Genomic DNA, 27,958 nt, shown 5'->3' with positions numbered 1-27,958 from the left:
TTTCCTATAACCCCGTTTCCCTCTACCAAGGCAGGTGTGTTGTACCTAAAGAAAACAAAACGACCACAAAAGGAGGGATCCATCAGCACCATCTATCGTGCACTTCTCAGCTTTCATGTGCCATTGCTGCATGGCACCACAAACACACAAGGAGTACTGTAAAGGTAGGCAACCATTCAGTTATGCAGGTCATCAATTTGAAAGCTCTATATCACATGAATGCATTTATTTTCTGCGTCATGGATGTCAGATCTAACAGAAAAAAGAGTAGGAAATACTGTTCAGCTATCTGACAAAGCTCCCACAAGCACTATCCATGGTCACGCTCAGTAACTGGCACTTGTGAGACTGCGCCGTACACATTGAGTTCCAGGCTTCCTGGTACAAAACAGACAGTGACACAGTGGAGGGAGACCACTAGCAGGACTGGGATGGGTAGGGACCTGGAACAGGGAATGAGGAAAGAGGCTGACAGCAGCTCCTGTCCTGTTGTAAGAAAAGGTTAATGTGGAGGAATCTAATCTCTGTAGTCCCGTTACCTAATGGGAGGAGGTTACACAGAAGGTCTCTAATGGTCATTTTCCCAGGGAACATGGTATACACATGTCTGCAGAAAAGTATTAGACTTCTTCAGAAACTTTTAGACAACTAATAGTTTGCTAGATAGAGTTAACAGTTTACTTTTGGGAGCTTTCTAATCTTCTGTTGACAGAACTTTCTCACCTCACTTTTCTGGAAGGTCAATGTAACGCACAGGCATCAGCTTTCCCAAAGAACCCAGAACTCTCTGCTTTCTTGTCCTGTTCTGTTTTGTCCCTGAGAGAAAACAAAGTTCATGGCTGAGTATGCATTTGTGTTTCTGCTTTAAACAGCAGAGAAGTCACTCCTGTCTTCCGCTATAAATCAGAAATAAACCTCTAATAGAGGCAGAACAGTCATAAGAAATCAAAGAAACTACATGGCCAAGACATTTAAGCTCCAACTACTGAAGGCACTGACAGTATTCTCTCTGATAAAGAACAAGGTTTCATAAGGACCATCCTTCAGGGCACTGGAAGGGGAAAAAATAAACACAAACACAGTACACAGTTATTTTATTGAAATACTTGAAAAGGCCAGCAATGGAAAAATAGGTTTGTCATGAGGAATTAATGTTTGATTTACTTGATATTAAAAAAAGCTGTGTCTATAGGTAATTCTAGTCAGTTACAGAATGCACTGTGATCCATGCAACTAATATACTACAGTAGAATAGGCACTGTGTACTATTTTAGTTTTGTCTTATACACAGCTTCCAACAGGTATGATTGACAGATGTAAGAAATTAAACAGCAACACTTTTTGAATTATAAACATTTATAATATACAAATTTGCTCATCTGATCTGTAGGGGTTATAAAACACATTGTGGACAATGAAAACACAAATTGCACACAGCGTTATGAATTCGATCTGGAAGGTCTTGAAGTTTCATGTTTTTCCCTTTAAAAGCAAAATCAGACTGAATGTGTCACTGGTCACGTAACATACAAAGTCACTGGCCAGGACAGCAACAGGGGCTCTCCTGAAATTATACGTAGTCAGTGGGGAAATTTGTTCATCAGTTAAAAAGAACAGAGAAGAATGAAAATCACAAATTCTACCTGGTATAGCTTGTAGTCCAAAAAAATAAAGTCACTTCAGATGAATGTGAAATAAATAAGCAATCCTTGAGGAAGTGTGATCCTTGAGTTGAGCCTACTCGATTTCAACTATACAACTAGTATGTCACCATAGTGAAACATTCAAGAACAGTATTCTGAATTGCCTTTTGGGAAGCAATGTCTTACTGCTTTAATATGTACAGGTTATTTACAACAAATTCCCTTTCGGCCTCACAAGTTAAGCCATTTGAGCTGGCTGTTAAGATGCAATTCTTTTTTTTTCACACATTATGCAATACTGTAGTTAGAGCTATAATTTAAAATAATCTTATGCATGAATTACAAATATTAACAAAGTAACTCTGCATATATAAATATTTCTAGCAGAATTTAAAGCATTCAGAATGTACATAAAAGTGGGGGGCTTTATTTGGTAGGGCCAGATGTGCTTCTTATCAGATCATCGCTGCTTTAATAATGCTTTGTACATAGCAAACCCCAAAACTGCAAAGACAGTAGCACCAAAACTTGCTCGGAGCCAGAACGTAGAGCTCTTGAGGTCTGCTTGTGTCACATGCCTGAAATTTAACACACATAAAAAAACAGGTTAATTCCATGACAAGAATTCATCAGACAACTTGTGCTAAACTACTCTGCTTTTGGAAATTCATCACTACACTTGTCACAGGCAAGCAGGTTACAACTCAGCCTTCTCAGGCCTTACACAGCCATTTTACTTTTCTTAAAGGCTTAGGATTTGATCTGCAGCCCTGATCACATCAGTAGATCTCACTAAAGTCAGAGAGCTCACACAGCTGAAGAGAAATGCAGGAGCAGATCATTAGTCATGAATGGGGGGAGGACAGTGTGTCTTCTTTGAGAGCACCAGCAAGCATTTGGAAAAGGAAAACAAAAATAGCCAGCAAATAATTAATAACCCATAGCAAGAACTCTGTCCAGCAAAATAGCCTTTCAGTGTTGACTTTGCATAGTTCTGCTTTTCATGAAAAACTTCCCAGTCCTATTGGATATCTACTTATTCTTCTTCCCCTCAGAAAAGTTTACTGACAAGTAGCAAGTAATATTTTTCCAAAAGCTAGAATCAAAAGGACCATTTGTAAATCCCTTTCTTCCCAGTACAGTCGCAAGAACAGCAATAGAAACAGTCATCCAATACCAAGCTGAAAGTAAGAGAAAGTGCTAGTGAATCAAGCAGTGACAATGGCATCAACAGAAAAAGATGAGATGTAACAACAGTATGAAGTGACTGTATGACATAAAAAGCCACATCTTGCATGACAGTAGACAGCCAATGACACAACTCTCCCAAATACTGCAAGAAGTCTGTGAGCATGCTCAGTTAAACACGGCTAGCCATCCTCACAAGTAGTCTCAAGTATGACAGCTTACCATAAAGCAGGAGCTACCGTTTAAAACAAGTTACCATAAATGCCGTAATTCAAAGCATAAGAAGTTCCTAAACAATAGTGAAGGTTTTTTCATTGTTTGTTTTTGTTTAAGATAGAACTTTGAACAGAACTTCACTAGCCTGAGTATTTTAGCCTGTATTAATCATCACAGGTTATTCGGTGAAAGCTGCAGGAGTATTAAGTATAAGGAGCATACAGAAATTCTAAGCATACACAGTGCACGAGAGAGTTCATACAGTGTGAACTGCAGAGTTATAGCGTACAAGCTGTTTAATAAAGCAGGAATTGTTACTTGCTATCAAAATACACAAAATCAGTTTAGGGTATTCTTTAGTAGATGTTTGCAGGAGCAATATAAGCCATATAGATCATCAGTGTACTGTCATATCACATGCTGAAGAACAGCCTCTTTGGTATACAAACAGCAAATCACAGCTGGTCTCTAAGAAATCCTCATCTTATTTAAGAATATCTGGCTAGGTTATGGAACAGCTCAAATTCATTATATCCTGCAAGCATTAGTTCTTCTATAGCTAGTTTTGACAAACTCTCTGCAAACTAGGTGTCAAGTGGTTTGCTGAGAGGAAGAAAGGGAAAGGCAATGGCAAGGTCACCTTAGTTTGGCTGTTGTTACCTGTCTTCAAGTAAACGTGGACCAAGAGATGACTCCATGAAGATGGAATCTTCTATAGAGTTGACGGCGTGCACCTGCTGCATAATACTGCTCTCCTCGTCTGCTAACAGCATGGCCCCCAACTCATCTATGTAGGCTCTTAACCTTTTTACACACATGCACAGTTTGCAGTTCATAGCATGGCTCAACAACAGCAGTGTCTCAAATATGCTCAAATAACAAAGCCCAGAGAACTTGTCATTTTTAGCCATCTAGCTCCTGATTTGCGTGCAGTTGTTAAAAACTTACAAATAAACGGGGTTTGTACTTCTGATGAGCTGAGTAAAATAAATGATTTTATGTATCTAAATGCCATTGCTTTAAGGACAAAAAACTGATTAAGGAACTGAATCTCTTCCCACTCCATCCCCAAAGCCTCAACTTCCATGTGTCCACAGATCCTGCAATACTCCAGCATCATACACATGAGCTAGAGTACCTGTGCTAAACACACGGGAATGACTCCAACACATCAGCCCTAAAACTGACAAGATCCCATTAATGTCAAGAATTCAATTAAAGACTGCATTTTATCACTACACCTAATGAGTGTTTTTTTTTAGTAAAAGACTATAACTCCCTTGTCTACAGATCTGTAAGGATAAAACTTATCTATGTAAAATTAATCGCTTGTATGTAACATGATTTTAACAAGCTCTGTTGGGTGTTTGTATAACTAACAACTCTTAGGTTTAATTTGGTTAATTCAAACACCCAACGATTTGTATAATTTAAATACATCCCTTTAAATGTGCAAATCACTGTTAAAGCTGCAAATGAATGCTTCTGCATTGCCTCATAAAGCATTAGCTCTCACATCTAGATTTTCTGATTCCTGTCTATGATTTGCCTTGTTTTAAGTTTTGCACATGCCTGTATTTAATATATGCAAGAAACTTGCTGAGCATGCTTCACCCTTTAAAAAACAATTAAGATATTTTCAGACATGATAAAAATCCTCTTTTCATGTCTAAAGGGAGAGTAAATTGACTCTGATCCCTTTTCTAAGCCTAACAGAATCTTTCATTTAACTAAAGGAAATAAATCAAGGCAGGGATTTGTCTTATAACCTCAAGGAAATCTATTGACTTCAGTAAGAAATCATTAGGGCCCTCTGAACATAACCCAAAAATCCAAAGGCCAAAAATGCTTACTGAAATCCAGAGCATTAAGAATGTCTAATTGCTTTACACCTTTGAAAAAAATTCCACTGTTTCTTCCTGAAATGTTCTTTATGCTGCCTAAGTCCATTTTCTGCAATTTTGATCCCTAATATTGTTTAGCCGCCATTAAGGGGGGGAAAAATAGCATCTGTCTGAAATGATAAAGCAAACCAATGTTTGTTTCCAACACATGAAGGTGGCTGTAATGCAGAAAACATTTCTCAATACAGACTGAAAAATTCTACCTCTTCAATAAGTAATGTCCTAATTTTATTTCAGTGTAGTAGAGCTATAAAACTAATTTTCACCAGTGGCAGGAATTATTACTGCCTTGCTAGTATGAGAATAACTCTGAGTTAGAAAAACTATCCTCTCCAAGGGTAAAATATGCATATGGATGTGCACATATACACATATAGAGTAGCAGTTAGGACTCCAGAAATGAAGCTGGTTTTGAAGCTCTTGCTTGTTAGTAATACTAACTCGCTTTCAAACTTCCCAAATAGTTTGGGGTGTGTATTTAACCATACAATTAGTTCCACACATTTAATAAGCAAGCCTAAACATTTTGCCTTTAGCATAAAACTCAGATTTTAATGCATGTTTTGGAAAAAAAAGACATTTTTTTCAACCTACCCTGAACAGCATGTCAAGTACCTGCTCACTGGCTGAATAACATCTTTGAGATCTGCACGGTCTTCCTCTTAAGAGGCTTTAACAACTCACAAGAAGTTTATAACATGCACTTACCAAGAGGTTAACTGAGCATGCCTGTCATGGTTACACACAGAAAATTGCTGAGTTATGGGCCAATACTGACACTTTCCCCTACGTCAGCAGCAGGAGAATCCCAAGTCTGGGAAGGTTTAACCTGAACTACAAAAGTTCAAAACCATTCTTTTATTAACTGAAACAGCTTCTTAAAAAGCACAGTGGTGAGGCCAACAGGCTTGTCACACGGCTACTCACACCAACATTAGAAGCATGTTACTGCAGCCAGTAAGCAGCAGCAGAAGCCTGCTCCACAGACAACAGGTTCTAACAAAATACAAGCAACTGAATTCCAAACCATCGTGTTAACATGCACAAGCTGCTGCAGCTTCCCTTCAGGCATGGGTTTTCCTCAGATGCAAACCAACCCCAGCAGTTAAAGAGTTTTCCCCCATGCATTTGTTATCTAAAATGTGAAAAGCTCCAAGTGCATCTTATTATCTGCAAAGCCTAAAAAGAATGTACAATGCCAATTCAATATATTCTATTTGGAAAGATGCAGCTTTGCAAGTTTCTACTTAATATGGGGCATCAAACAGTTTAGAGAAGGAGGAAAAAGGTAAGTAAAATACAGTTATACTGTTCCAATTTGGGGATGTGCAAGGATAGGGATAGATTCTGCCACTAGATTTAATGGCAGTATACTGTATTTTGGAGAAATACTTGCATATATGACACACAGTAAAAAATAAATCCCGGGTTATTGTCTTAAAGCCTTCCCACTATTACAGGAAAATGAAACTATGGTTTTAATTTTAGAAGGAAAGTTTTCATAGAAAAAGGAATCATCTTACAAATAATTTTTGAATCATCCATTTTTTATATGCAAGTAGAACTTCACTTGTATTCCACAATATTTAATAACCTTAGATGGGAGAAAAACATGCTCTGAGAATTCTCCCTTGGCCAAAACCCCAATTCTCATGCATTAGAACCATTTTACTTTGAAATTAACTTAGCTTAGACAGAAAAATGCCACTACTGTACAAGCAAAAGGCAACAGGTGAATGATTTAAAACCAAGAAAGCAGAAAAACACACTTAAAATGGATGCTCCGCAGTTAAATAAAAAAGCAGCCAAAAAATCCAAGCTCATCATTAAAGAAAGGATTAGAATGACACCAGCAGAAACCTTGCTTTTAAAAAGAGGTAAAACAATGTAGTAAAAAGAGATTAAGTGCCAGCCAGACAAATACAAATGAACACCTAAAGGAAAGAACAAATTAAAAATATAAAAATACTACAGGATAGTAACAAGTCTCATACATGCATGTCTAGTGCTTTGAATGCAGTGCCTTTTCCTCTAGGAATGAACAAAGCGTGATCCTGGGTAGTTCAAACCAACAATCCTGTTCCTGCACAATAAACACTTCTAAACTGAGCTTCATTGTGTGTTGTATTTGCCTCTCTGACACTTACAAACCCTTGTGAGAGTCTCCAGCTTTCGTCCATGGAGAAACTGAAGGTGGGCCTGAACAGGTTTTCCAGTTGCATAGAGGCAGTGCTCTTCCTTTAATTACTAAGGTGGGAATAGTCAAATATGATACAAATGCTTTGCTGTGGTAACAGTGTTTAAGCATTATTTAGCAACAAATAATATAGGAAAGGGTCCAATGTGAGAAATTTCAGTTTACCTATTTCCACTGTGTAAAGCTTCAGTATAGGAAGGGATCAGAAAAATAAAGTACTCTTGAGAAACCTCCTTCACCCATCAGTTATCTAACTTTTGCCCAACTATCTGACCTAATGGTAAGCACATGTAAAGGCAAAATACGAGAAGTTCTATAAACTAACTACAACAGAAACCCCTTCTTGATTCAGATGCTTTCTTCAATCTAATCACAAATCATTAGAGTAAAAATGCATATAAGGAGCTTACAGTTTTAAACAGGAAACCCATCTCCACCCTCCTAAGTCTACAATTAGCAGCTATTCCCTTGTGTTTACAGGTCTCTTCGCTTTATTAGATGCAGTTTTGCAGTAGTTCACGCACTGAGTTTCAGAAAGGAAATGCCTCTGAGGAGCTGACTAGGAAGAGAGTTGGTGAGATGAAGTGAACATGCTGGAAACCTGCAACAAACCCCTAGGGGGTGACTACAGACAAAGGGATTCTAGCAAATAATCCTTCCTTTTTGTAGGGTCAGTGGAAAAGTCTGTGAGGAATTCTCTTTACCTTGAATTACAGATGGTTTTTAGGCAGTAGTAGGTTCCTATGTTTATTCCACACTACCTAGTGACAAGGTGTGGAATAACAGCATCCCCAGACTTCTTATTAAAAGATTTTAATACCTTGAGTGTTTGACAGTATTTCAGATGAACAAAGTGCAATGTCAGAAAAGCCACAGCCCCATAGAAGAGAGAAACAAGCCATGACAGCTAATGCAGCAACCCATAACTATTAAAAAAAATGGAGATGTGTTAGAGGTGATTTCAGCCTCAATAGCAAAGAGTTGGGATTTTCTAGTGGTGACTGCTGAATGAAGTTTTAGAGTGATAATATGCAAAGTTGTTGCTGTTGCAAGGATTATTTTCCTAAGGGATGACTGCTGTAGAAGAGATGCAGCATGATCAGTCTCACTCATTCACAGTCTTTCCCTAAGCTAATGAGTTTTTCAACCTTCTCTGAATTCTCACTCTGTGGTTAACACTTTTAGCTTGGATTAAAGTGGTATTTCACAAGGATGCTCAGTACTGTAGGTGGGTATATTAAGCAGGCCTCCTATGTGTAACTTGCATTTAAAGGAGACAACCACTCTTATCTGGAGCAGCTACATATGAAAGCAGTAAAAACTAGTAACACACATGGACCAGCAGCATGTCAGGATGTTCAGTTAGAACATCAAATAAACATGTTTATCAGAGTTGCCTCCAAGAATCACATCTATCGTACAAGCCCCCAAGAAGGCCATGAATGATGACATCACTGTGCTACTAAAATTGTTCGGTTTGAACTCCCATTCACTGGGGTGTGATGAAAGTGCTGAGGTGTTAGTAAATCAATGTGTGTGTCAAAAACTGCCTGCAGTAGACACAGGACAAGGTACAGCACTGTTTTCAATGCTGAAAACCAGTTTGTTTTCCACAAAGCATCTGCAAATGCAAATGTTTAACCATTTACCACTTCTTACATGTTGCATTCTATTCAGGGAGGAATTGGATGTTAAAAGATCTACATTTTTTTAAGTTTTACACAAAATACCCACTCTTTGTGTAAACTAAGCATAGCACACACAGAGAAATTCTATGAATTCCCAAATATCAAACTAGCAATTATAAACACATAGTCTGTTATATGATGCTGCTACAAGACAAGCTGTGCCTTTATGAAAATACCTGTGTAACTGATAGCTAAGAGGCACTACCTCTAGTCAATACTAAACAAACCTATAATGTCTCAAGTGAGACACATTACAAACTTACAGACACTACTTAATGTCCATTACCAGTTGGCTAAAAACAGTCCTAATTCCTCCAGAGTATTTTTACAATCACTTTAATGCCTGAATCAACTACCACACTGGTAATACTTCAAAGAAATCACTGGGCTAAGCTTGAAAGACCAAAAGTAGCTTTGAGTTAAACAAAATTTGACAGTTCTGTGACAATTATTAATGTAAGTATCTGCCTATGGAGTAGATATGGAGTGAGAAATCTGAGGTATATAAGGTTACCACTCTTTCAAAAACCCTTTATTTTAAAAGCACACCTGGTACCTAGTAAATAAAGTTAAGGACCTGTTAAGAACTGCAGTGAAGAGTTTGTTCTTTACAGATTGCAGCAAGTCTGAGTTGAGGAAGTTCTGACAGATGCAAAATGTACACCTGTTGCAGGCGCACATACAGCGTAACCGGGCATGGCTGCGAAAACACACAGAAGGACAGGAATTGAAATCTTGCTCATCAAATCAGGTGCACATTAGGACTGTGCCACAACCAAGAGAGATTCAGGAATAAAAAGGTACATTTGAATGAGTAAGGAGAGGAGGGAAAAAAAAAAAATACACTGGGGAAGCAAGGGTACAACTACAGCTGTGCAGAGTTTTAAGGTCAGATGTTCTATGTCTTGGACATTTTGGCATTACCACCATACACAGATCTTAATAGTAAAGAACAAACATGAATGAAAATGTTGGCTGAATTTATTTGAGTTTGTAAGGTATGCCTATAAGTTTGTATGTCTGCACAGCAATAGGTAACACCCCATTTTCAAAGGAAAGTAAGCCACATTTTCTACCAGTCTGAATGCACACTTTACGAAGTGACAGTTGCCTCTACTTTTCCCACCCTAACACATACACATGCTTGAAAACTAAGGGAGAAGCAGGAATATCGATATGACAGACATTTGGTCAGTGCGACACTTTAGTGGTTTCCCATTATTCCAGCGCTACAAAATAAATATAAGAGAACAAAAACAAAATAAAAGCTTTACAAATCTAATACAATAAATTGTTTCAAATATTCAGAAAATAAATCCTATTATTTTGAGTGAAAGTGACATTATTTCTGTGTAATTTAAGGCAAATGTCAGCTGTCATACTAGACTCCATCTGCTGTAATATTTATGTAATCCGTCACCATATTAAAAGCTCCACCCACCAAAAAGAGATGCAAAGTGAGCTTAGCAACAACGAGATGTGAAGAAGAAAGTGAGCTTAAATATCTTATTGCATCTGAAGCTCAAAAGGTGTTTATACAGAAATTCTATTAAAAAAATATATAAGATCTATTAGATTAATGAACTGAAGCACAAAGTAATCACTGAACCATAGAATGGTTTGGGTTGGAAGGGACCTTAAAGCTCAACCAGTTCCAACGCCCTGTCACAGGCAGAGACACCTTCCACTCTAAGCCCCATCCAACCTGGCCTTGCACACTGCCAGGAGCAGGGCTAGCAACAAGCTCAAGTTGAACTATACAAGGAATATGGTACAACATTCACAAGTATCTCAAAAATACCAAGACATGAATACTGAGATACTGAGTTGTGCATCCGTAATAAGGACTGAACAGAACCCTACATATTCATTGGAATTTGCAACATGAGCTGGATGAAATAGTGTATTCTTTAAAAAATACCTTACACCAATAGCTGATACTGATTTATATGTTGGATATATACCAACTTGCTCAATTTGAAGTAATTTGAGGATTCTACTCAGGTCACTTCTGTCTCTCTGTTGCTAAATCTCAGTGAGGCAGTTCCATCCTCATGGCTAACAATGACATGCAGTGGTATTGTGCGTGACTCATGCAACATGAAGAACGTAACAGTTAAGTACTTACGGATACATTGCCATAGTTGTCAGTTTAACAAAGATATCCTTACTCGGCACATCAATAGTGTTACAAGTAAAGGCTTGAGGTGGAGGCATTTTGTGTTTTTTGCAGAATTCAGCAGGAGAAATACTATATTCCTGTCTAACTTCATGCAAGTCGGACTTTGCAGCTACCACCAAGCATGGTATTCTGCTATCCATGAAGTGCTGCTGCAAGTTTAAAAGAAAAGACACAGTATATGAAACATGGCAACCTGGAATAGCCTGAATTGAACTGGTTGCAGCAGCATTAAGATATTTTCATTTCACTGAAGTGAGGCTTTTCTAGAAGCAGAATATTTTAAATAGACAACTAAACATTAGCTTTGAATAATTAAAACTACACTTTTAAATCATGAGCCATATTTAACCAGCATTCCTAAATAAAGTGTCTTTCAAGCACCAGAACTTGTGTATAGGATCAGTAACTGACACTGAATATTTTGTCAGTGAGAAGATACATAAATGTGAAGGCTTGTTTATATATAAACTGTACAAACCTTAAAAATCCTGGCACAGTACTCAAAGGACTTAGGGTTACTGACATCATATACCAGGCAGACGACATCGCATATGGTCTCAGCATCAGTTAAAAAGTCAGCATCACTGACATCATGTAGCTGGGAAAAACAGATGGTCAGAGAGGGAGAAAAGCTTTGTCATTATGCAGTTAAAGGAATTTCGTAACTTTCTTTTTCTCATAATTTTTATGGCTCATTTTTATATATCCTTAGAACTAATGGACAGACAATAGGCAGAATTAATGATAAAGAAATAGTAGGAATTTACCACACAGACAGCATATGTGAGCTGTTATCGTATCTGCAGGCAATGATAACATCAGCATAAAAGTTAACATTTACTTTAACACAAAGTCATAGATTCCCACGGAAACTACATTCATCCTACAGAGGAAAACCTCAGAGCAGAGGACCAGATCTTGGAAAACAAAGAAAGATACCCTATTTCCACAAAGAAAAACTACATTGGAACAAGCTTTAAAGAACATACTTCACTCACAGAAGATTAACTTTAGCCACCCTAACCACCTGATGCGACAGATTCTTCTTTACTGAATAGGAGGCCTGCTTGCTGATAACTTATCACATGTTACAATTTGATGCCCTGCAGGATAAGCCTAATGGGCTGGATTCTTTACCTCTTAGGTCAAGGTTTCAAAAACAACAGGTCCAGTTTAGAGTATTAGCAACATGTTAAACCAGAAGTTATTTGAGCTGAGAAAGGGAGGGGAAGAATGGAACACAAACACACACAGGTTTATGGAGACCATTAAAACAGAAATTTGTTTGCAGAAGGCTCCCAGTACTTCACTGAATTTTAACATTACAAGCCTTATGCAAACAATAATGAAGCTACCTTACCAGCAAGTATTTTTCCTGTCCATATACATAGACTGTATGAATGGCGTAGTAAGATTTGTGTTCTGCACGTATTTGCCTCTGTCTCTGCAAAGGCAGAATTTCATGTTAAGACCACAGCAACTTCTTCCCTTTAAGTCAGATCTGAACAGCTGTTTTACTGCATTTATTAGTGAATGAAAATTACTGCAATCTTTGGTTTATATGCACAGCTATAATCTGTGATGTACAATTACTGCATGCAACAGCCATTTGTCTATTTGCTTCAAACCCCAAAACCAATCAGAACAAAACCCACCCTCCCCAATAATTCTGTATTCCCCCATACAATTCTCCAAACTCAGTAATAATCAGTAAAGCTCTAAGATCAATTGGGTTTGCTGTCTAACTTTAACTCAAAAGCATATATAGGTGAATATAAGCAAAAGGTTTCTTACAAATAGATTTCTTCCAAGAAGAGCCTGAAGAACTCCACTTTTCCCACAGCCTTTCATTCCAACAACATTGCATAGGAAGACATTTCTCTGAGTCTGTTTTTTCTGCAGGTCTATCTTTTTATCTCTTGTCACTTTTGAAAAACACACATACATTATTCACAAGATGTACGTGAGAACATGAAATAACTGCCTACTTGCATTAAAATGCATGCAAAACCATCTCGCACAAATATTAAATCAAAGATTTGACTTGAGCAGAAAATTAAAGAGAATAAAAGCCCATTATTTTAAACAATTTACTCTTGAGCAGATTCCTAAATTTAAATTTCTACGCTGTAACAGATTTTTTATTACCTGTAATTGCTGATGCTTGAGATTCTTGTTCTGCAAGTATGGAGTAGCCCAAGTAACCCAGGTACTCCAGGCAACGCTGTACATCTAAGTACGTGGTCAGTCTTGTAGAGGGAACAAAAAGAAGTTTCTAAATTGCTAGCGTCTGTGATACCAATTCCTACAGTACTGAAACAACTTTCCCCTCCTATCTCCAGGCTGACATGACAGAAGCATTCCTGGCACTATGTAGTACTGAAGGACAAAAGCACTCCGAAGGTAAACGGTGGCAGCTTTACCAGGCTTAATAGTCTGGAGAACACTATGAAAGCACACTTGCTGAGGCTGACCAACCTATACCGTACTGTTTTCCCCCCTCAGCAAATAATGCTTTCCTCATTTTCCATAGGAAAAAACCCTCAGTGTTCGAACACAATTATTCATACCAGCTCTAAAGATTAGAACAACAGAAGTAAATATTTCAACAAGTTTCAGAGAAATTTCCACATTCTGAAGAGACACTTCTTCAGAGTTAGCACTAAATACTGGCCAAATCCTGAACAGGCTATAACAATTGAAGATTAGGCCACTGGATGGCTGCAGAAACTTGACTACTTGGGTCAATTTCCAGCTATTAAACTTTCAATCTTTCTACTAGATTTTTAAGAAGAATCTACAGACATATTATCATGCCTAAAGTTCTCAACTACTAAAACATCATACTTACGTCCACTGAGAGAGAAACCCTTGGTATGTAATCCACCCCCTTTCATTTGTACAAACAGTGTTGTTAACATCAGGTCCCCATGGCATATAAGGGAAGACTTTGAACAAATCTTTCAATTCATCAGGAGACAAAGCACAGTCTCTATCCTGAAAACAAGCATACAAAATCAGACCTAAACCACTTCATTGATGTCTATTCTAAACAGATATTTTCTTGCTGTATGCTCACAAGATTCAAGGAACTGGCTATAAAATACCCTAAGCTGCTTTCTTTTTAATCATCATTCTTTTCTTGGGTTTAAGTAGGACTAAATATATAAGCTAGTTAAAAACAAATGGTAGTACTTCTGTAACTGCCAACTCTGCTTGTAGACAGAAATACAAGCAGCTGGATAGTTCTGACTGCATAGTTTAAGCCAGAGACAGTTTCTGAATGAAATGGCATGACAAAAACAACTTTGCTAGTAAAATTGCTAGCAAAATTGCTAGCAAACTAAGGCTCTTAAGTAGAAGGGGACACATGCACTCAAATTAAAAGCTTACCAAATCATGCTTATCAAAAATACTCTGAAGAAACAAGTATGCATGATGATTTAATTCTGTTGTGCAGTCCTGAGGAATCTTTAGCCTGTTCATTGAAAACAAAACACACAAACAAAACAAATACAAGAAGTGTGAAGTGTTTTTATGAAATATGGAATACTAAAACTCAAAATACAGACTTTTTAATAACACCATTTAGCATCTGACCTTTACACTTAGCTTTAATAATTTATCTTTAAAGAGACAAAACCATATACTTTTTATTAAGAATTCTAAAATGATGAATGTCTTTAAATGACATGATATACTGCTATCTAGTTACCAGCGTTTTCTTTGATTGGTTTGGTTTTTGTGGTTGGTTTTAGGTTTTCTTAATTGAAAATTATGACTTATATTTTTTAAAAGAAGCCACAGAATTGGTCAATCTCAACTTCTTAATCTGAGGATTTACAAAGAATCTCAAGTGCTATGAAAAAACTGACAAGCTTTTTCTAGTCTGTTGCCATATACAATAAGCAACTGCTCCAATTTACATTCCAGTTTTCTATTAAGTCTCTCTTGGCATGTTTCTTACAAAGAGAGAGCAGCACATGATTTGGCACAAGAGACAGGAGTTCTTCCTTCGTCATTTTCAGTCACATGCAGATTTTGGCTGGTAGGTCATAAAGCAAGGCAGATATTGATGTAACAATGTGTTATATAAACACACCACATAACCCTTTCCTCCTGCCAACACAGGAGGCAGCACAAATTAAATGCATGCAAGTTAAAAAAAAGTAAAGTGATACATACGGAGGAAACAAGTACTCTGGTGTAAGCTCTAAGTCATCATCATACCCAAAGCGACGTAAAACAGTCCAAGTTGTTTCATGCCTTCCTCGCTGAATGAAAAGTGTGTGTAGAAAAAGAAAACCTAAAAATCAAATGATGAAATCTTAAGGCCCTGAAATGCTTTATCTGCTACAAGTATTTTTAATGGAATCAATATCAGACTGAAAACAAAAAGCTTGAAACAGGCATTCAGATTTTAAACCTCCTGGGTGACATTAGAGCATTTTCTACACAGACTGAAGGTTTCAGAAGTCATCTTATTTGCAAACTGTCCTCCAAAGAACTGTTTCCTTAAAAGAAGCCACTTGGTTTTCTGTTGTTGCTTCTTTTAGGATTAGTGTTTTAGAAGTTTTTAGCTGTATGAAAATAAAGACAATATTTTCAACAATTTAAAGTAGGAAGCCTGGACGGTAGTCTCATGGCCTTTTGTTTCCCTGTATCAAAATAACAGGGCAGGATTTTAATTTAGGACTTTCCAGAGCTTAATGAACACTGATTTAACCATTTAGTAAGTCAATGCCTTAAGATTCCCACTCCTCACAATGTCTCCCAAGTTCTCTTACATATGTAAGCTCCACAAGGAAAGCTGTGGAGCTCAGATAGAAAACCTTTTTTCTCCTTCCCTTTCTGCCATATGCTCTGAGCCAATCTGTCCAACGTAGCTGTTAAAATGTTAACAGACATCACACCTCGCTGACAAGTGTTGCAGCCAGCAAGCCCAGAGACAGGACACAGATTTATCTAGCAGATAATGGCTTTTGAACCAGTATACTTGTCTGGACTCCAAGCTCTGTAACTATAAGAAATACCCTATTTTATTCACCCCATTATTCCTCAGTTTAATCATCCTTTGGGATCATACTGCCACTGCAGCCAGCTCTTGTAGCGTAAACAAATCAAGACAGAGATCATATTCCAAAAGAGCAGCTTTTTATGTAAGAATGACTATCAACTGTATAAAGATACATCTTTTAAGAGTGAAGTAAGGCTTACCTTTTAATGTTAATCCATTATCTGCAACTCCATCGCTTAGGTTTTTCCTGACTACATTCTTTACATCTTCTAAAGCCTGAGGTGCCAGTGGTGTATTAAAACAAATTCTCTAACAAAACCCAAAAAGAGCATGTTAGAACCACTGGCTATTAAGCTGGACAAACAGTATGTCCTGTATGAAATACAGCCTTAAACATTCTGATAGCAAATGACAATCCAAATTTTTAGTGAAATCAAAGGTCTACAAGCTTTATTTTAAGTGCAAGCATTGAGGCTTGTACATTGTTGAGGCTTGTTTTTTTTAAGTTTTGCTGTTGAATTAAAACTTGAACAATGGTTAGACATTAAACTAACACCATTTCCGCTTTTACAGATCCATTCTTCTACAGTGCACTTGAGACTTAATATTTAGACCTGATTCACCTTACTACTATTCCTTCAAAACCAATCCCTTTGTTTTTCTAGAATTACACAGTTCAACTATCAAGCATGGCGAAAAGCTAAGGAAGAGTTACCTGAAAGAAGTTGAGCTCTGCATCATTCAGAGTGCCATCATTATCCTGATCAGAAATCCTAAAAATGCGAGTGAGTGCTTTAATACAGGCAGGTTTCATCTACGGAATGAAAGAAAGTTCAGTATCTTTCTAGGCTTGAACATAAAAAGATTACACTGAGTGACATCAAGCAGCTCAATCACACTAAAACAAACACTGGTCTTCAGTTTACTTTTTTAGAACAGACACATTCATACACAAAAATAAAAAGCAAGAGGAGACAAAATCCTGATCTAGCAAACTTATACCCATAAATTTAACGCAATTAATCCATGTTAAATGTCCTTCTATTCAATTACTAGAAGACTCCAAGCTCTTCACAAGCTGAAGGTGGCACTATATAGTTATTAAAAAAAAATAATAATCAGTTCCCTAAATTCAGCCTTGTTGTTACAGAAAGCTTTAAAAACCAACTGATTCCACCCCCAACATTTTTTGGAGGGGGAGGAAGGCCTTTGAATCCCAGTGCCTTGCAAATATAAATGACTCTAGAACTACAGCCAACTCTCTCTAAGCAAGCACACTATCTCTATTCACCACTACAACTATGGCTTCAGAAGGTTTCAAACACCAAATAGTGAAAACCTTCACAGGGCTCATTCATCTACCAGGCAAAGCACTGATCATATGGACTATCTCTATCACAGAGGAACTGCTAGGATACCTTCCAAGTGAAGGAAACCAGACACTGGTAACTCTCTCCCAACAACTATAGTGATGATGGACTCTTCTCTTCACAGAGGTCACACAGATTGCATAGTGATTGGTTTTGGAAAACCAAAGAGATTTCAGCACAACAATTTTATACAACATTACTAACTCATAAAGGTGATTCTGATGGAAGAAATCAAAACAGAGTTATTATCTGGTTCTCTACTTAAAGTACAACTGAAGCAACCTTCCTACTGTCCAATACTACACAGTGGTTATGTTTAGAGATTTTATTTGTATTTGCTCATGAAATTAATGTTTGGTTTGCTAAGCTAACTACCTGCAAGGCTTAACAACCAGCCACATCACTTGTTCATTATCTCTTCAGACAAAGTCTCACACAAGATGCTTGGAAAAGTTCTTTCCCTTAAATCAGGCCAAGTCTGGAGTATTTTCCCTGAAATAAATGGGGTTACTGTGAAATGCACATCCACAGATGAACTGAACGCAATATTTGCTCACATTACATCTGGCTTAAAGCCAATCCCAAAGCTTCTCATTTTACTTCACAGTTCACAGGGGCAACAGAAAACTGTCTTCACTGCTTTGAATAAAGAGGAAAGACAGATCAGATTAATACACCACCAATAAACCTGGCTCTGGCACATAATGCTTGACATTTGGGGTGGGTTTTTGGTAATAGAACACACCAAGAAATGCAAAATCCACTGAAAAGAACAGGAAAGTGATTAACTTCAGCCTTCCCCTTCCCAACCTTTTATTTGTTCTTTGAATCTATGTATAAATACCTCTTTCTCCTCTGGACAATAAAGAGGGCCTGTAGGATGTAGAACAGCTTTCTGTGCATAATAAAATAGCTCAGATATATTCTTCAAGTTTTTGGCTGAACACTGAAAGAGAAATCCTTGTATCGATTAGCTTGTGCCTTGGCTGCTTGGCAACTTCTGATATTTAAGCAAGCATCAAACTTTTAATGATCTAGTAAAGATCTAGCCCCCTCTTGTGGGTGCAGGGCTGTTTGGAAACAAGACATCTAGCCCGTGTCCTGTTCAGTAATTAACAAAGGTCTCACTACAAGAATAGAATATTAATTCTATTTTTGATACTCTGCAGACATCTGTCTACCTTATTATATTATAATAATAGTATTAAATTTAAAACACTTGCTAAAGGCATGGATGTGAGAAGGCTCTAAGGATTAGAAGAATTTGAGAGTAACATTTGATTATCCAATAGTGTACTTTCTCTACAGAAAAATAACATATAAACTCACCAGGATGATTTAAATTTGAAATATTTTATTTTGAACAAAAATAAATAAAATCACCTTTTCTATTAAAAGTTGCCACACATGCATGGCAAGAATGTATTCTTTGTTACTCATTCTAACTTCAGAAAGACTTGCATACCTCTACACATGTTTCTATCTCTGTATATTGATTCATAATGGGAAGGATAGTTTCCATACTGCTATATTCCACTAGATCAGACTTGTTTCCAACTAATATAAGAGGCAGCCTGAAACCAAAAATAAAACCCGTTAAGAGCTTTAAAGACAGAGGGATAAAAAGATCCATCTCAATTTAGCATTCCACCTCCCACCAGGAGCCCTTATATTATTTTCATGATGTAATTAAACATCACTGCAGCCGATAGGCAAAATTAAATGACAGCAGTTTTAAGTAAATGGTTTTGATACACACTTCAGACAAATGTTCTTCTAGTTGATACTACAACAAAAACCACACAGTGAAATGCAAAAGTAACTGATCAGATTGTTATACAAAACCAGCAGCAGTAGAAAATAGAGACCATATAGCCAAAACTAGCTAGACCATAACAAACACACACACCTGGTAAAAGCTGCCCATGAAACTGAAAATAAATAGCATTGCTGGCATATGTAACAGACCTACATACGTTAAATCTCTTGTTGCTTGGACTTCTTACATAAACTTTAAGTTTAATTTGATTTTCTCAAACAATTAACATCCTCAACACTGTCCATTGACACCCATCGATGTGCAGCCTAATTCACACTTCTCATCTTTACTTATGCACCTGCTATCTTTGTCTGTCCTTTCATTGATGAGAGGAATCCATCGACTTGTTACCTAAAGTGGGATTAAAAACAAACATGAAAAACACATTTTCAAACCTAATCTGACTGATCTGTGCACAAGTTTGACTATAACTGCTACTGCTCCTTTCCCAAGAAGGCACATATTTACCCACAAAAGAGAAACAAATTAAAACTGGAGAAACTGGAGCTGATTAATGAGCAACTTTCTCAGATGACTGAAAGGACTGAAAACCCAGATGCTGAAATGGACCAGAAGCAATCATACATCTGTACATTCTCTTAACAACTTCATCCCAAACACCACCTTCCACATTTTAAAAGTGCAGTACAGTTTTTAGCTTGGCAACTATTAACAGTGCATGTTACATCTCAAACAATAATTGGATAAAATGTGTTACTATACCTTATCAATAGAATTCTTGTTGTTAACAGCATATACTATACAAATCACGTTTGCCTAAAATGAAAACGAAGGAAAGGGATGGAATTCCACTGTTTAGGATCTCTAGAGCAACAGAGACATTAAGAACCATATGTAACAACATCAGAGTAAGAACAGTTCCACCATCAGCCAAACACTGTCTCTGGCTTGTGTAAGCTATTTGTAGCCTGTAAAACAGCTTAAACCAAATAATACGTATGTTGAGAAGTGCCAAAAAGCCTCTCTTGCAGCATGACATTCACAGCTTATGCCTACAAAGAGACCTATGCTACCAAGAAATCTAAACTGAAGAATCCCAGTTTGCAGCCCCCACTCAAGTACTGAACTAAATGCCAGAAATGGAATACAACATCGTGACAGACCTTACAGCAAATGTACAAAGGTGCTCAGAAAGAAGTTAAAATAGGAAACAGAAGGAATGAGAAAATTATCAAGAATCCCATGCTATTCATAAATGCAATAGTACCATATGACAGAAGGAAGCAAAATGGAGCTGTCCAGGGTAGGACTGTTTCTTCACAAAATCTGTCAATCCCTTCATCTACTGATTGAAAGGTATTTATTGACGTTCTGTCCTTTTATTTGGAAGAGCCAAAGCTAAAGCTCAATTCACCAACACAGTGGCAGTACCTACTTTTCTTCAACAGAGGAAAGTTTACACAGGGCACAAAACAAAATGCCAAGAAAGAAAAAGCAAGAGGGGTTTTTTCCTTCAGTTCAAACTGAAGCCCTTCTAATGCAGAGAACCTACAAGGAAAGACTTCTCCAAAAGCAGAGACTATTTTCTAGTAAACATGAAAATACACTTACCTGTGATATTTCATGGTAAAGCTGCTCATCACTTTGCTCAGCTTCTGCATTCAACAGAATAAGCCATTCATTACTACTACACATTTTCACTAACAAAACTGAGTAACTTACAGAACTCAGGTGGTGTATTTCACAATGCTGTCAGAGCCTTGTGAAAGCTCTTCTTACTTAAACATCTTTTGGTAAAATGCACTCCAGAGTGCTTCCGCTGTAACAACAATGAACTGATCCATTAACTCACAGTCTGTTGCACACAACTCAGATAAACTGAAGCTTAAGTCCAACAGAAAAACCTAACGTGTTATTTGTTTCAAATAAGCAAACACACCAAAGATACTTCTTCAGCAATAGTGAAAGAAAGAAGACAGGAAGGTGTCTCCTAACATGGCCTAATTCTTGGCTTCTATTATAAATGGCAGAAGGGTTTTGGTAGCTGTGGAACAGCTGCATGTATTTCTGATAGTATATGAACCTCGATATTGTGCCTATTTATTTGTTCAGTCAGGTCAGGGAGATTATAATGTATCAAAAAAGAAAATACAAAATAAGAAACTGACACAAAAGAATAAGGTGTCCAAACTCAGAAATTCAGAGAGACGTAGAACGTCAGGTACGTAAAGTCTCCTATGCTTTAGTAAATTCTTCACTTGAAAGAAAGAAAGATAGTTTTGAACTCTGAAATTACCCACCTCTGTCTGAACCTGTAAATATGTCTGTCACATAAAGAACACTAATTTCACTGGAATATTGCTACAACTATCGCTCATGGAAGTACCAAGAGCGGTTAATGTCAAACTTTGAATCAATAGGAGCAGCCATCACCATCTGATTTAATTTTATCCCATGAGTTTCTACTTCAGTCTAGTGGTTTCCTACATGTTAGTTTTGGTCCCATATCTGTATGACTGTTAAAGAGGCTACAGAGTTAGATAAACAACTGCATATTAAACTAGTCACACTACAGTGTTGTGTAGTCCTCACCTGAATAATCCACTATGTGGGTTGGCACTCTTTCAGGGGTGACATCAGCTGGAATGGTGATTTCTTCAGCTCGTGGTGGAACCTTGGGTTGGAAAGAAACAGCAAGAAAAGGCCTTTAAAGATAATCCAGAAAATCCAGATGGTCAAAAAAAGTTGCATACTATAATAAACCTGCCAATCAGTCAGCTTGAAATAGAGCAACTTAGCAGAAGCTTTGTTTCTTTTTGTCACTGCTACTTTCTCATTCTTTGCCTACTTACTAAGGAACTTCCTTCATACTTTGCAAGAAAGCAATGTTGTTATGAGATTCAGTGAATGTTTCAGTAAAACTCAGATCCACTATAGCCAACCACTATAAAGAACAGCTATCATAGTGCAATCTGTGAACAAAACCTGAATTACAATTCACTTGAAACAAAAATGTCATAGAAATAAAACTTCTAAAATTTGGGGGAATGATCAAATTCAACCAATTGCTTTAAAGGACTACAAATTCCTTACTAGGAGAGTAACACTGGCGTTAACAATGCTATTATTGACAAATTGTATACTGTTTAACCTATGTTTAAACATTTAAATTTTTGCACTAGATATCCTGATCCTACTTTTGCTACAATCAGTACAAGAACTACCCCATAAAATCAAGATGTGCCAAAAAAGCCTGAGACAAAACACAGTCTCAATTTTTATACAGTCATAACCTGACAACTTCCTTACTTCTGACAGAGTGCTAACATTAAGTTCAGAGGAGCCTGCATACTAATAAAAATAATGATACTAATAAAGCGTGTGCTCTGCAAGATACTGTAACCTAGCTGTGACTGCTGGCCAATCTTCCAGAGAACACAATTCTATATTCAAGTAGAATCAAGTTAAACCTGATTTTAATGAACCTAATGCCCTTTACCTGCTGACACTCAACTTCCATAATGCTTTGCTTTCTTTTAGTAAAAAAGGAAAAAAAGAAAAGGTGATCACCAGAAGAACAGCTTTGTGTAAAGCTTCAAGCTCTACCTGTATCTCATCACGAACACCTACTGATAATACCTGGTATATTAAACACTATTTCAAAGTCTGAAATGTCTGTTATACACCCCCACAGCTCTGATCTGCATGACTGACTTGCAGGAATTGTACATCTCTTTCAGCAGTTTATAAAGGATGCAGTATAAAGTTATTTCTGTAATTTCAGGCAGATTTGGTGTCACATATAGATTATGCTTTTTCTCTCAAGAGGAATTTAGAGGAATATTCTACATTATACTGCGGGAAGAAACAGAGAAGCAAATAGAGGCCAGCAATTCACTAAATACATCAACAACCAACCTGTCAACAGAACAGCAGTTTAAGAACAAACAGAAATTGGAGCTCCTTTTTACCTGCAAGGTTGGAGTCTAAATTCAATTACGTGAGCAATCAAATGTTGACTCATGAGCTGCGGTAACCCACTGATTTGCATTAAACACAGCGCAGTGTAGATTCACAGAGAGCACATGATGTCTATTTTAAGACTTGTGATCAGAAGAAATAAACATTCATGTTTATATGTAAAAAGCTTAACTATTTGTAGCAGCTGCAGTTCTTTTTATGGCATAAAGGGAACTATGTGCTGCTTTTTTTTAAAAGGATAAAAGGTAGAAGTAGCTTTACTTTTTCTCTGGACGAAAGCAGTAAGTTTTCAGCGTTTTTTGCTTCAAAAGCATCAGTAAAGCATTCTTCAAAAATAAAAGCAAAGGCAATGCCTCATTACAAAAAATGGCTAAATTATAGATAACAATGTGACTTGTTAATCCCTCATTCTCATTCATTTTGCAATCTACTTGCTCTTTTAAAACAACACAAAAGAGGGTCTTGCCTTTTTCAGCACCTTCCCATTTATGAATCTCTAATGTTAAAATATGCTGTCAGTTATGTCCAGTTTCAACTGCTTAAAAAAAACCTAACATTGTTCAGAAATTAATAAAATAGTTTAATTAACCATGTGAAAAACAAGAAAAGAATTTAGATACAATTTAAATTCCTAATCTTCATAGAGAGGTATATTTAAACCAACCTACATCACTCTTCCAGAAGTCATCTTTGCAGTCTGAGACTTTATTCTTTCTAAATAGGAAACATTATTTTAAAGCAGAGCCTATTAACTTACTCTTTGAACAAAATAATACAACAACACGATAGAAATAAAACTTAGCAAACAACAAAGGATGCTCTACCTCTTCTGGAAATTCTTCACTGACAAGAGACATAATTAGTGACGTCTTCCCAACTCTGGCTGCAAAAGCATTAGAAACAGAGATTAGATAATTTGGTTTTGTTACACTCAGCAGTTGCATCCCATCTTAAAATGACAAGTATTTTTAAAACACTTTCCAACTGACTATGTTGAAGGCTTTTCATCTGTTGTTTAAACATACTAAATATAGATGATAGCAATTCTCTCCCAATTCTTTTACCGTAAAACGTTAGGATCCATTTCTGCATTTCATCCAGATGGGAATCAAATCCTACTCTTTCTTACATAAAAGAATTAGCAGTGTTTAACCTTAATACAGAACACTTAAGCAAACAAAAATTCAAAACAAATTAGAAATGCTTTAATACGATTTTAATAAATAGAAAAAAAGAAAGCACACAAAAATGAATTTAGGAATTAAATATTTTCATAGTACTCTTGATATGATGGCCCTGCTTCAGTCCTGAACTACCAAGGATAAGAGCTGGACAAGAAGACATGGCTCTATCATTACAGACAAAGTCTCCACGAACTATTCTGACTGCTTTGAAAGTGCAAGAGCATAATCTCTTTGATACAAAGGAGCTGGACCTAGAGCATTTTTTCTAGCATGCATGTTTTACCAACCAAGACATTCCTCACAATCAGTCAGAGCCTGTATCACTGCTCCTACTCAAACCAAAATGAAATGTCACCAATTGACAGAAGCTGTTTTGCTGATACCACTTCATTTACACTTGTCTATTTATTGTACATAATTCTGAATAGGAAAGAGAAGATGAAATTGCACGTCTGTTTTCGTGTAGAAAATAATAGCACTGAACTGACGATTCAGTCAAAGTACGTTCAACTTATCCAAGTCTATTTTTGGTATAGTAACCAAGAGCCTTCTGACATCCAGAAATAAAAGCTTCTCTTTGTCACAGTAAGTTAAACAGTAGCTACTACAAAACTATGTAAAGCAAAGAAAACACTACCCTAGAAAGAAAGACTTTTGTTTTCCCTGAGGAGAATAGTTGTTCATTTTCCCTGGTGGTATTGGTTGGAGAGCAGCGAGATGCAGGCTTCTTAACAGCAACGTGGTTGTGTTTTCATCAGTGATACTCATACGAGCTAAAACTGCAATTTACACTGCCACATGCCCTCTTACATCAACTACATCTTAAGTTTCACCCTGACAGAATCAACAGCTTTAAAAGCTCTCCTACTTCTTTTAGACCATGCAGCATACAATAATTTACTGAACATATTCCAAAAATTTTTTGCCATTAAAAATTGATGTTTGCTCCCTGGATACTAGGACTAAAACAACCTTAAACCTAAAATGTAGACACTGGGCATTAAAAGGGCTGTGTTTTGGAACAGGCTTACGACAGGTCTTCATATATTTCAGAATCTGAGCCTGATGGTCTACTGTTATCATCTACCAAGAATTAGACGGTCTGGATAAACCTGTGGTTCAATAATAAAAAAAAAATAGATACAAAACAGCACTGACAGCATCACTGACGCCTTACCAGTCTGTAAAACAAATTTCTCCCTTCTGTGTGTTACACATCCATCAAAAACATACTATAAAAATGCTCAGAGTCTCTGATGTGTGCCATGTACTACACATTGCTGCACTGAAGAGACCTGTATGTTTGATATTTTCAGTTGGACATACTGTGAATCTATTTGCCACATCAAAGTACCTGTTACACCTGTCCTTAAACCACTATACAGAGCCAGTTCCGTTGCCAAAGGCAGAAAAGGAAAATAAGGCACATATTCTGAAGAGGAATTCAAAGGTATATTCAAATGCACAAATACATTTCTAAATAAACTGAGTCTTGCAAAACTAGCCACAAACAAGCTTAATGAGTTAACTCCTTCTGCACAGTACCATCTCCTGAAGATTCCTCTCTGAAGAAGTCTCAGAGGATCTTTCTAGGCAGTAGAGACAGAGCCAACCTGCACTATAAAACAGCTGCATAAACTGTACTATAAATATATATGGGGCATTCAGTTCTCAGGAAAGCCGTTAGTAGTACTACACTCTTAATGTAATTCGGTAATTTTACTAATAACACTTGGTAATTACTCTGCATTCTTTTCTTGTGAGGAGCTTACACGCACTTTACAAACTAACAAAACAGAACCTCCTTGCTGCCATTTACATCGGTGAGAAGCTGCGCCTTTGAAAGCCAGCCAGTTATTTAGGTACCGAAGCCTGAACTTCAGGACACCGTTTTAGGTACATCTGAAAAAACACAGACCCACTGTAACTCTGTCATGCACCGAAGTACGTACTGCTTATTCAAGGTCATACAGTAAGTTCGTGGCAGAAGCAGAAATCTGGACTCCCTGTCTCTCCCACAAACCCACAACACCCAGCTGATAACGGCTGGAGCACAGCTGGCCACTGATGTCCAAACTCATTAACACGTTTAAGTTTGGTTTCCATAAAAACCCAACCAAACCACAGGGCAGGAATTTCATCCCAGTTTCATCTCCAGGGACGTCCAAGCAGCACAACTCCGCAAGCTGACTTCCACGCTGCCCGCTCAGCAGCCAGCGAAGGGATGCGAGCAGCCGGCAGCTCCCGGCCAACCCCTACACGCAGGCTCCCGGGCCCGTCGGCGCGTCCCTGCCGCCGCGGTACCCGGGCACGGAGCACCCGAGCCCGACCTCTGACAGCCGCGCAGGGCCGGGGCTTCGCTCCGCGCCCGGGCGGGCCAAGGCGAATGATCCCGGGCAGGGTGCGATACCCGCCGCTCCGCAGCACCAGAGCGCTCTGACAGCCGGAGGCGCGGCGGCTCCCCCGCAGCCCAGTGGTCCCCGCCCTGCCCCACAGCCTCGGCCCCCGCCCTGCCCCGGCCCCTCCTGCACTCACGCTCTCCCACCAGCAGGATCCTCACGTCCTTCTTCATGGCCCCGCTGCCTGGCCCCGCCGCGGGGCGGCTCACATCGGGCTCGGCGGGGCGACCGGAGCCGCTGCGGCCTGGGCTCCCCTCACGCCGCGGAGCGGGGGCAGGCTACGGCGGCGGGCGAGGGACACACCAGGGAGCGGCGGGCCCGCGCGCCTGCGTGCAGCTGCGCGGGGAGCCCGCGGCCGCGCGCCGCCCGGAGGCGGCGGAAGGGCGCCGCTTCCCTCAGGGCAGAGTCGGGCGCGGGTCCCCGCGGAGGGGAGCGCTGCTCCGCGCTTCCCTGGCACCATCGCTCCTTAACGGGTTTCTGCCGCTAAGCAGCAGATTTCGTGCACCGTGATGAAACGGTGCTGGCTGCAGTGCTGCGCCGGCCACGTCAGTGCGTCCGACACACGGGAACGCATCAAGAGTGAGGCAATGCATCCCCTTTCAAAGTGCTGAGTAGTTTATGGGCCAAACAGTAACAAACTGCTGCTCCTGGCGCAGCTCGTACGTGGAAAGTGAGAGGTGCCCAGAGAGCCCATTGTGCTGGCGCTGTTCTGGTTCCAGATGGAGAAAAAGCCACCTCGGTGCTACAAGAGGAAGCGGCATGAGCAATGCATTACACTGATGGCAGAGCTACCCTCTGGTCCTGCAGAAGCTGATACAAACACCTCCGGGACCTCATCAATGTGTATTTAGTCCAGAGTGCTTTCAGAGTGTTCAGGGACAGCAAAGGAGGGTAATCTTGAAGATTAGCAGTAGTTCTGTCAGTGACTTAAAAAGACTTGGTTAAATGAGCTAGTTGAATCCCAACATGCTTTATTCACATTAAAATCCTTATTTGGTTCTGGAATGCTGAATTTCTTCTGAAAAAGCTTTTGCTTCCTGGGAACTGTTCTCAGTTTGCCTGCATGAAGCAGTGGTCCTCTCAGTTCAACTGCCAGGAGGTTTTGCAGGATCTCACTACAGCTAGGAAGGTGTGACAAACCAGGGCAGAAATGCTGTATGCTGGCAAGGAAACTCATAGAACCTCTTGATTCCTTGGGCTTTCTGGCAA

The 27,958-nt window shown here is 38.5% G+C and overlaps 1 protein-coding gene across 6 annotated transcripts; it reads right to left on the bottom strand.

Annotated features, from left to right (window-relative positions):
• Positions 1-1,077: 1,077 nt before the first annotated feature.
• Positions 1,078-27,068, bottom strand: RHOT1 (ras homolog family member T1). Of its 6 annotated transcripts, XM_057418458.1 has the most exons (21): positions 26,886-27,068; positions 23,991-24,049; positions 21,778-21,859; positions 20,797-20,840; positions 19,948-20,001; positions 19,523-19,575; positions 18,871-18,979; positions 18,250-18,351; positions 16,751-16,849; positions 16,236-16,344; positions 15,204-15,324; positions 14,412-14,496; positions 13,870-14,015; positions 13,167-13,267; positions 12,813-12,943; positions 12,379-12,462; positions 11,497-11,616; positions 10,965-11,167; positions 9,414-9,536; positions 3,708-3,851; positions 1,078-2,221 (listed from the first exon to the last, which is right to left on the bottom strand). In XM_057418458.1, the coding sequence occupies exons 1-21, from the start codon at positions 26,920-26,922 to the stop codon at positions 2,104-2,106; spliced, it is 2,124 nt and encodes a 707-aa protein (XP_057274441.1). In that variant the 5' UTR covers positions 26,923-27,068; the 3' UTR covers positions 1,078-2,103. The 6 variants fall into 6 exon arrangements, with proteins under 6 accessions (XP_057274441.1, XP_057274442.1, XP_057274443.1 ...); XM_057418459.1 differs by lacking the exon at positions 19,948-20,001; XM_057418460.1 differs by lacking the exon at positions 3,708-3,851 and having other exon boundaries at positions 26,886-27,066.
• Between the last annotated feature and the right edge of the window lie 890 nt (positions 27,069-27,958).

This window comes from Pezoporus wallicus, unplaced genomic scaffold (assembly GCF_028554395.1).
Source record: "Pezoporus wallicus isolate ANWC-B61680 ecotype Strahan unplaced genomic scaffold, APGP_CSIRO_Pwel_v1 contig_3710, whole genome shotgun sequence".
Classification (NCBI taxonomy): domain Eukaryota; kingdom Metazoa; phylum Chordata; class Aves; order Psittaciformes; family Psittacidae; genus Pezoporus; species Pezoporus wallicus.
The sequence above is the reverse complement of the archived record's forward strand: the minus strand, read 5'-3'. Positions and strand labels throughout refer to the sequence as shown.

Bases quoted from the DNA above. Each gene is read 5' to 3' on its own strand.
- RHOT1 (XM_057418458.1), bottom strand. From the start codon at position 26,922: ATGAAGAAGGACGTGAGGATCCTGCTGGTGGGAGAGC. The intron at 19,576-19,947 runs GTATAGTAACAC...ATCCCACTTTAG, and splicing joins ACAAGAATTCTATTGATAAG to GTAACAAGTCGATGGATTCC. The intron at 18,352-18,870 runs GTATGCAAGTCT...TTTCTCTTTCAG, and splicing joins AGATAGAAACATGTGTAGAG to TGTTCAGCCAAAAACTTGAA.